The 10,772-nt window shown below is 24.7% G+C and overlaps 1 protein-coding gene across 1 annotated transcript in view; it reads right to left on the minus strand.

Annotated features, from left to right (window-relative positions):
• Positions 1-10,772, minus strand: part of LOC117175720 (dynamin-1-like protein) — a 32,019-nt gene that overhangs the window by 3,425 nt on the left and 17,822 nt on the right. Inside the window, exons 5-7 of the mRNA XM_033365499.1 lie at positions 7,758-7,931; positions 4,086-4,365; positions 315-526 (exon numbers count right to left, since the gene is read on the minus strand). Coding sequence (XP_033221390.1) covers positions 315-526; positions 4,086-4,365; positions 7,758-7,931 — 666 coding nt within the window. The remainder of the gene's footprint in view (positions 1-314; positions 527-4,085; positions 4,366-7,757; positions 7,932-10,772) is intronic.

The following is a 10,772-nucleotide window of genomic DNA, read 5'->3' on the forward strand; positions in this document are numbered from 1 at the left end:
TTTGCAACTACAAAATAAATTTAAATTTCGGTTTTTAATTTCTCAATTTAATATTTAGCGATATCTTCGCTGTCGAAAATGTTCTTCAAATCTACAAAATTAACAAACAAAAAATCGTTTAGAAAATATTTTTAATCGATATCATCAAAAAGAATCTCTTTCAAAGCATCTTGTTTTCTAATATCTTAAACATTTGTTTCTGATTCCTAAAAAAAATTAAACGAAACTTTGTGAAGAATTTGAATAATGAGGAAATTATCGACTTTTTTGTTTAATTTCTCGGTGAAAAAAGGCGAATTAGGTAAAATGTTTACCTTAAGCATGTCTGCAGCTTCCTTACGTCTAACGGCGATATGTTCGCTCTCATTGAGGAGCTGTTCTGCGTGGTCGGATTTGTATAAATGCGTTACGAGCTCACTCTGAAGATTATCTTTCACATAATTTACTAGAAAATGCATCACAGCTTTAGGAACGCTGTCTTGAATTGATTTACGGACTATGTAGAAGTAGGATTTTATTAGTCTCTCTGAAACGAAAATTTATGTGTTTTAATTTAAAAACAAAATGCAATAGAGAAAAATTTTTAGCTTCAAACATAATTATTGATAAATACATCAAATTTACTAAACTATCAATAAAAAATATAAAAATCTGTGAGAATCTCTTAAAATCCATTTAAAATCCCTTGAAATCTGCGGAATATTTATGATATCTTTGAAAACCTCGAAATCTCTTGAATTCTTTGAAAATCCCTCGAAATATTTTCAAATATTGTAAATCTTTGGAAATGTCTTTAAATCTTATAAAATCTTTTGAAACCTTTACAAATCTGACAAAATCTTTTGAAATTTTTTTAAATGTACAAAAATTTTCGAAATATTTTATAATATTTAAAATCTTACTCGTATAAAGTCTCTAAAAGTTTGATGAAATCTCTCAACTTTTTTAAAAATCTCATTAAATATTTTCAAATCTTTGAAATCTTTTGATATCCATAGAAATCCTTTAAAAATCTTTCAAAATCTCTTAAATTTTTTTAAATCTCTGGAAATCTATAGAAATCCCTTGAAATCTCTTGAATTTTATTTTATAAATCTTTGGAAATATTTTAAATTCTTTAGAAATACCTCAACAGCTTTTCAAATATTTTAAATCATTTTTAAATTTTATACCTTAAAATTCCTTGTAATCGTTTTGCATCGTATAAAATGTCAAGAATTGTCTTGAAATCTTATCAGCTATTTTTAATCTCTTGAAATCTATAGAAATTCCTTGAAATCATACCAAATCTGTTGACATTTTTTAAATTTTTGAATCCTTTCAAAATATGTTAAAATCTATTGAAAATCCCTTGAAATATTCGATATTTCTTTTAATTTTTGGTGAAATATTCTAAAACTTTTGAAATTTTTGTGTAATATTTCCAATCTCTTGAAATCATCGAAATTTATTGTACTTTTTAAAGTTTTTTGACATTTTTAAAAATCCCTCAAAATTTGTTTAAATGTTTTAAATCTTTCTGAATCTCATGAAATCTTTAGACCATTAGATATCCCTTGAAATATTGGAAATATTTTTAAAAACTTATGAAATACCCTAAATCTCGCAAAATCTCGGAAATTTTCTTGAAATCACTAGAAATCTTCGAAATGTACTGAACTTTTTCGAAATCTTTTGAATTCTTTAAAAATCTTTCGATTTTTTTTTTTTTTTTTTTGATATTTAAAGTTTTTCTGGTTCTCATAAAATCTTTGGAAATGTCTTGAAATCTTGTAATTTTTTTAATTTATTGAAATCAATAGTTATCCCTTGAAATCTAAAGAAATCTAAAGAAATGTTTGAAATCTTTTTAAAAACTTGTAAAATATTTTGAATCTCACCAAATCTATTGAAATCCCTTGAAATATTTTTAAATATCTTAAAATATTCCAAATCTTTTGACATCCTTGTGAAATATTTGAAATCTCTCAATATCTCTTGCATTCTTTAAAAATATCTCGGAATCTTTTTAAATATTTCAAATCTTATATAATCTGCAGAAATGTCTTGAAATCTTTTGAATCCTTTAAAAATATTATGTAATTACTGGAAATCTCTTCAGATTTATTGAAATCTCTTGAAAACGTAAAATGGTTTTGAAATTCTTGTGAAATATTTGAAATCTTTTGAAACTTGTCGAAATCCCTTACATTTTCGAAATTCTATTGTATTCTTTAAAAGTATCTTAGAATCTTTTTAAATTATATATAATCTTTTAAAATGTCTTGAAATCTCATAAAATCTTCCAAAATTCTTGAAATCTGTAGAATACGCATTGAAAATTTTTTAAATCTCTTGAAATTTTCAAAATCTTTTGACATTCTTGTGAAATATTTGAAATATTTTCAAATGTCTCGAAATTCCTTAAATTTTGGAAAATCTCTTGCTGTCTTTGAAAATATCTCGGAATCTTTTGAAATATTTTAAATCTTATATAATCTGCGGGAATGTCTTGAAATCTTATAAATTGTGGAAGTCTCTTGAAATTTATTAAAAAAATCCTTGAAATTTTTCAAAATATTTTAAAATCTTTAAGATCTTTAAAAATCCTTCGAAATCTTATACATTTTTTTAATGTCTTGAAACCTTTAAACCTTTAAATCTAAAAAAAATCTAAAGAAATGTTCGAAATCTTTTAAAATACTTGTGAAATATTTTAAATTTCACAAAATCTATTAAAATCCTTTGACATATTTTTAAATCTCTTAAAATCTTCGAAATCTTTTGATATTCTTGTGAAATATTTTGAATATTTTTAAATCTCTCGAAAACCCTAACTTTTTTTTTTTAATCTCTTGCATTCTATAAAAATATTTCTAAATCTTTTTAAATAGTTTTAATCTGATATAATCTTCGGAAATGTCTTTTAATCTTTTGAAACCTTTAAAAATCTTTTGAAATCACTAGAAATCTCTTCAAATTGATTGAAATCTCATGTGAAATATTTGAAATATTTCGAAATCCCTTAAATTTTCGAAAATCTCTTGCATTCTTTAAAAGTATCTTCGAACCTTTTTAAATCTTATGAAATGTTATAAAATCTTTGAAACTCTTGAAATCTGTAGAATACGCCTTGAAAAATTTTCGAACTCTCTTGAAATTTTCCAAATCTTTTGACATTCTTGTGAAATATTTGAAATCTTTTGAAATTTCTCTAAATCCCTTAAATTTTTTAAAATCTCTTGCATTTTTTTAAAATATCTCGGAATCTTTTTACACATTTCAAATCTTATATAATCTGTGGAAATGTCTTGAAATCTTATAAAATAATAGATATCCCTTGAAATCTAAAGAAATGTTCGAAATCTTTTAAAATACTTGTGAAATATTTTAAATCTCACAAAATCTATTAAAATCCCTTGACATATTTTTAAATCTCTTAAAATCTTCGAAATCTTTTGACATTCTTGTGAAATATTTGAAATATTTTTAAATATCTCGAAATCCCTTAAATTTTTGAAAATCTCTTGCATTCTTCAAAAATATCTCGGAATCTTTTTAAATATTTCAAATCTTATATAATGCTTGAAATTGTCTTGAAATTTTATGGAATCTTATAAAATCTTTGCAAACTCTTAAAATCTGTGGAATACGCCTTGAAAATTTTCGAAATCTCTTGAAATCTTCAAAAAATTTTGACATTCTTGTGAAATATTTGAAAACTCTTAATATCATATAAAATCTTTGAAAACTCTTGAAATGTCTGAAAATCTATTAAAATCCCTGGCAATCTATTGACCTCTTTAAATCTTCGAAATCTTTTGACATTCTTGTGAAATATTTTCAAATATCTCGAAATCCCTTAAATTTTTGAAAATCTCTTTTATTCTCTAAAAATATCTCGGAATCTTTTTAAATAATTCAAAATTGATATAATCTGTGAAAATGTCTTGAAATTTATTTAAAAAATCCCTTGCAGTTTTGTAAAATCTTTGAAGTCTCTTGAAATCTATAAAATTCCCGTGAAATTTTTTGAAACCTGGTGTAGGTACACTCAAAAATTGAGTTTTCAACCTCTCGTAACCAACTTGAATTAATTTTCTCACCAATGACATCACAGTCTCGCTGTTCTCGTTCGCTGAGTTTACGAGAAGTCTGCATAGGCACCTCTGGCAGTAGATTTACAGGTTTTTGTTGAGGCGAGGCTCTCTGGCCATCAGTCAGCTGATTTTGTGACATGTTTTCATGATTTCTGACTGGCGATCCATCTGTCGAATTGGCTGTCGAATCTGTCTTACCTTGCGGTAAGAGATTGCTCAGAAGCCAGTGATTCTGCTGAGCCTGCTCCGATGGCACGTCGTCATGACTATGAACCGACCTTGAATTCTGGTAGAAAAATATTAATGGGTTAGTAAATTAGTCGATAAAACTGTAATACTTTCAATCACTTCACTTTCTTTTGAATTAATACTTCAGTTACCCGAATTATATCAGTTATTTCAGAGAGATATATCCTGTCAAATAATGATATACCATTTACAAATGTTACATAATTAATCTCGAATCCAATCCAGTCAAAATTCCAAACACAAAACTAAAACGTGAAATTAATGTTTAGATTCTGACACGAGTTAGTAATTAGACTAGTTAGGATGTCTACCCAAATCCTGGAAAAAAAATCCCTGCCAATTCCAGATTATTTCCAAGTATCTCCCCTTTTTTCTAGGTAGAATTTTTCATAGTAAAATAAAAATTTATCAAATAAAAAAAGTACATTTTCTGCATTTTTCACAGCAATCGAATCGAAATATTTATACAGTTTCGCGAGTTTAGTATAATTAATGTTTTTTTTCAGTTTCTAGGGATACAATTACTATTTTTAATTTAGAAAGCTTTGACAAATTATATTAAAGATATTCTTACATACCTTAGCACCATCGATTAATTAAATAATACTACAAACATAATTAATCATTTCATTAATTCGTCCCTAAGGTCCATGAAATTGAATAATAATTCAAACAAATTTTTAATTTATCTTTTTGTACTTAAAATTCATTGCATTTGTAGGTACAATAATTAATGTAGGTACTATATTAAATTCAATTTGAATCACTTCAAATTTATAAATTTTCAACTGTGAATATTGTACTTTTAACAAGATAGCTAAATTTATAACTAATAGTTGAATTTACAACAAAAAAGATTCATTGTTCGCCAAAAAAGACCACCTTTCAAAAAGAGACATGAATTTCCAACCAAATGGTTGAATTTTCAAATGAAAAAAATCAATTTTCAACTAAATAGTTTAACTTTGAATTAAAAAAGATCAATTTTGAACCCAAAATGGAAGTTATATTTTCAGTTTAAATCATTAATTTTCCACCAAAAAAAAAACAAATTTTCAAACAAAGTTATGAATTTTAACTAATACGATGAGAATCTTCAACTGGAAAGTTTAATTTTAAACAAAACGGTGAATTTTTAACAAAAGATAAGTTTGTTAAAAAAGAAGATTATTTTTCAATCAAAAAGATAAATTTTCTATTAAAAAAATACGATTTTTCATAAAATTGCATGAATTATCAACTAAAAAGGACAAATTTTCAACAGAATAGTTAAATTTTGAACTAAAAAACATCCGTTTTCTACCAAAAACGGAAGTTGAATTTTCGACTAAAATAGATAAATTGTCCAAAAAAATTGAATACTTCAATTATCAGTTGAAAAAATAACGTTTATCCACAGAGATAAATTTTCACTAAAATGATGGAATATTAAATCGGAATAGTTACACTTTCAGTAAAAAAAATGTCAATCAAACTGATGAATTTTCAACTAAAATGATGAATCTTTAACTGGGAGTCATATTTGCAGTTTAAAAAAATTAATTTTTAACAACAAAAAAACCAAAAATTATCAACAAAATTGTCCATTTTTCAACTGAAGAAATGAATTTTCAATTAAAATTATGAATCTTTAACGAAAAAATTAATTTTTAGCAAAAAAGTTCAAGTTTCAACCAAGTGAATAAATTTTCATTCCAAAAAGATGAAAATGTAAGATAAATTTATTAGTTGATGTTTCAAACAAAAAAGATTTTCTTTTTTAATCAAAAGCAGTAGAATTCAAGCAAAAAATACGACTTTTCAACATAAGTTGAATTTTTAACTGAGAAAGATTTTTCCGTCAGATGAGGGAAAACATTTGAAACAAATTGTTGAATTTTCAAGCAATAAGATAAATTTTAAACAAAGTGTAATATCAGTTTTTAATCAAAAAGGTAAAATTTCTACCAAAAAAGATGATTTTTAAACAAAATGCATAAATTTTCAACTGAAAAAGAAAAATTTCAAGCAAATAGTTGAACTTTGAACTAAAAAACCTCAATTTTCAACAAAAAATGGAAGTTGAAGTTCCAAACAAAAGTAGAGAAATTTTTAACAAAAAATTGAATAATTAAATGTTCAGTTGAAAAAAAAAACATTTAACCGAAGAGATAAATTTTTAACCAAAATTATGGAATTTTCAATCGGAATAGTTGCACTTTCAATTTTAAAAAAATTGCAATCAAACTGACGAATTTTGTACAAAAAAGATGAATTTTTTGCCAAAAAATAAGATTTGTCTACAAAATACATGATTTTTCAACAAAATAGTTGAATTTTAATCTACAAAGGATCAGTTTTCAACCAAAAATTGAATAGTTACATTTTCAGTTTAAATAATTAATTTTCCACACACAAAAAGAAATTTCAACCAAAGTGATGAATTTTCAAACAAGATTAATTTTCAGTCAGAAACATAAATTTTCTACCAAAAAATACACTTTTTCAACAAAATGCATGAATTTTGAACAAAAAGAGACAAATTTTCAAGCAAAAATGCTACTTGAATTTTCAACTGCAAAAGACGAATTGTCAACAAAAAATTGAATAGCTAAATTATCAGTTAAAAAATTAACGTTTAACTAGATAGATAAATTTTATCTACAATGATGGAATATTTAATCAGAATAGTAAAATTTTCAGTTTTAAAAAAAAATCCATCAACCTGATGAATTTTCAACTAAAATGAGGAACGTTTAACTGGAATAGTTACATATTCAGTTTAACCAAATGAATTTTCAATTTAAAAAAAGGAATTATCAACAAAATTGTCCATTTTCCAAATAAAGAAATTAATTTTCAATTAAAATGATGCATCTTCAACCAAAAAAATTACTTTTGACCAAAAAAATTCAAGTTTTAACCATTAATAAAAATTTTAATTTCAAAAAAATGAAAATGTATGATAAATGTTAATAGTTGATTTTTCAAAAAAAAAGTTTTAATTTTTTTATCCAAAACAGTAGAATTCAACTAACGTAAGAAAGATTTTTCAGTCAAACGAGGAAAAATATTGCAAACAAAGTGCTGTATTTTCTTACTTGAATTTTCAACCAAAAATAGGATAGTTAAATTTTTAGTTATAAAAATTAATTTAAAAAAAAAACGAATTTTAAACTAAACAGTGACATATAGCAATATAAAAAAAAGTTTTAAACTGAAGAATCATTGTTATTCACTTTATATTTTAATTTAAAAAAATCACGCTCTTGAAAAAAATTCTATACATATTTTTAAATCTCTAAAGGAAATTCATCTCTTGACTGTCGATTATCATTACCTCCATAATTTGTACGCAAACTCCTAAAATACATTAAAAAATGTTTAATTGCGAAAATAAATAACCAAATTTAATTCTAGGAAATTATTTTGTATTCAAATTGTACTCACTTTGTCAAAGGGTACAATGGCGTTGGAGACAGAAGAGTTGGAGGATACATGCTTTCTACTTTTCTGCTCTATATGCGAATCCTTGAACATCGACGAGGCAAAGGCAGCATCTTTGTTGAAATCTGGATGCTTCGTGTTGATGTAAGCTAACTCAATAGCGACTAGATTTTCTACCTATATTAATAATAATAGAAAAAGGAAACCAAATAAGTAACATAATTTAATAAATTATGAACAAATTATACGCGCGCTACAGCGCATGGAAAACATTGCATTATCAATGATTAATATAGAAATATAAAAGAAGATTACTATGATTCCAATTTTAAATTTCAGAGTTCAATCACTTCAACACAAAAATAATTTGAAAGATATGGTTTTATTTTCCATACAAAATTTTCAATTTTTTAACAGATTAATGTGGAATATTAGTAAAGATTTTAAAGTTCAATCTATTTTTCTAATTCTGAAACCTGTAAATAATAATAAAAATAATAATTTAATTTAACTTCATTATTTTATTAATTTGCCAATAATAACAATAAGTAATTAATTAAATTGATTAATTATAAATTAATGTGGGCTTGGAAATCTAGAAAGTTACCTAAAAAATATTTAGTTCTTAATCCTTTTTCGAAATTCTTCATTATCGAGAATTTCAATTTAAAATGATTATCCGTGAATCATAACTTTAAATATGTATCAGTACTAAATTAGTAATTTCGAATAGTTTTTTCTCGATTGAATCACATTTTTTTATTTTAAATTTCTTAAAATCTTCAGAATTCATCTGAATTCCCTAATAATATTTGAATATATTCGAGAATTTCAGAGAAGCCAACGAATTAAAATAATTCCTTCCGAATATTCATGGAATTCAAAGAGTTCCGAATATTCAAGGAATTTAAAGATTTCCGAATGTTCATGGAATTCAAATATTTCCGAATATTTATGGAATTCAAAGATGTCACGGAATTCAGGAGATTGCAGAGCATTTAGGGAATTTAGAGAAATCAAGGAAGCCAGAAAATTTCAGGTATTTTAGAGGATTTAGAAAATTCAAAAATTGAGAGAAGTTAAAAAAATGCAGAGCATTAAGAAAATTCATGAAATTAAAAGCATTAATTAAAGCCGTTCGGAGAATTCTGAAAATTTAAAAAATTTAAGGAATTCAGAATATTCAAGGGTTCAAAGAATTCAATGAATTTCAGGAATTCAGAATATTCAAGGATTTCAGAGAAGCCAAGGAATTAAGAGAATTCCGAATATTCAAAGAATTCAAAGATTTCACAGAATTCAGGAGATTGCAGAGCATTTAGGGAATTTAGAGAAGTCAAGGAATTCAGAATGTAAAAGTATTTCAGAGAATTTCAGGTATTTTAGAGGATTTACGAAATTCAAAGAAGTTCAAAAAATGCGGAGCATTAAGAAAATTCATGAAATTGAAAGCATTAAAGCCGTTCTGAGAATTCTGAAAATTTAAAGAATTTAAGGAATTCAGAATACTCCACGAATTCAGAGCATTCGAAGGATTTCAGGTATTTAGAATATTCTGGTCTACTATACCCTTTTTAAAATCTTTGAATTTGAAATCCTTATAAAATTTTTATGAAATCTTTGAAATATTTGCGAAATCTTTTGTATTTCTTTGAAATTATAAAAATACTTGAAATAATTTTAAATGCTGTTAAAAATCTTTAAAATGTTTGTGAAATATTGTGAAATGTTTTTAGATCTTTCTAAAATCTTTTGTATTCATTTAAAATCATGAAAATATTTTAAATCTTTGTGAAATCGTTTGAAAATCTTTGAGAAGTTTTGAAATATTTGAAATCTGGTCTACTGTACCCTTTTTGAAATCTTTGAATTTGAAATCTCAATGAAATTTTTATGAAATCTTTGAAATATTAGCGTAATCTTTTGTATTTTTTAGAAATTATTAAAATACTTGAAATCTTTGTAAAACCTTTTTAAATTTTGGTACAAATCTTTGAAATCTTTGTGAAATGTTGTGAAATGTTTTTAAATCTTCATGAAATCTTTGAGATATTTCTCAAATCTTTCTTTGATCTTTGTGAAATCTTTTGTGTTCTTTTGAAATCATTGAAATCTTTTGAAATCTCAAATTTATTGAAACATTTTGAAATTGTTTAAAATCTTTGCAATCTGGTTTAATATACCCTTTTTTAAATCTTTGAAATTCTTGAAATCTTTTGAAATCCTTTTGAACTCTCTGTAATATTCGTGAAATCTTTCTAAAATCTGTTGCATTCATTTAAAATCTCCATGAAATCTTTAAAAAAATTTGAAATCATTTCAAATATTCGAAATTTTCTGAAATCTTAGAAATCTGATTCATACTCTTTTTAAAATCTTTAAAATCGTTTAAATATTTTGAATTTTTTTAAATCTTTTTGAAATGTTTGAAATCTGTGTGCCCTTTTTGAAATCTTTGAATTCGAAATCTTTATGAAACTTCTATGAAATCTTGGAAATATTTGCAAACTCTTTTGTATTTATTTGAAATCATTAAACTACTTGAAATATTTTTAACTTTGCGCAAAAAACTTTTTAAATCTTTGTGAAATCTTATGTGCTCGTTTCAAATCATTGAAATCTTTTTAAATCCCAAATTTATTAAAACCCTTTGAAAATGTTTTAAATCTTTGAAATCTGGTTTAATATACACTTTTTGTATATCTTTAAAATTCTTGAAATCCTTTGAAACCCTTTTTAATTCTTTGAAATATTTGAGAAGTCTTTCTAAAATTTTTTGTCATTTTAAAATCTAGTGTACTGTACCGTTTTGGAAATATTGAAAATCTTTTAAATCTTTTGAACAAATTTTAAATCGTTGAAAATCTTTAAAATGTTTTGAAATATTTGAAATATGGTCTACCGTACCCTTTTTGAAATCTTTGAATTCGAAATCTCTATGAAATTTTTATGAAATCTTTGAAATATTTGCTAAATCTTTAGACGACTCTCTCGGTTCCAGTTCTACCCCCCCCCCCC

Source organism: Belonocnema kinseyi, chromosome 6 (assembly GCF_010883055.1).
Source record: "Belonocnema kinseyi isolate 2016_QV_RU_SX_M_011 chromosome 6, B_treatae_v1, whole genome shotgun sequence".
NCBI lineage: Eukaryota > Metazoa > Arthropoda > Insecta > Hymenoptera > Cynipidae > Belonocnema > Belonocnema kinseyi.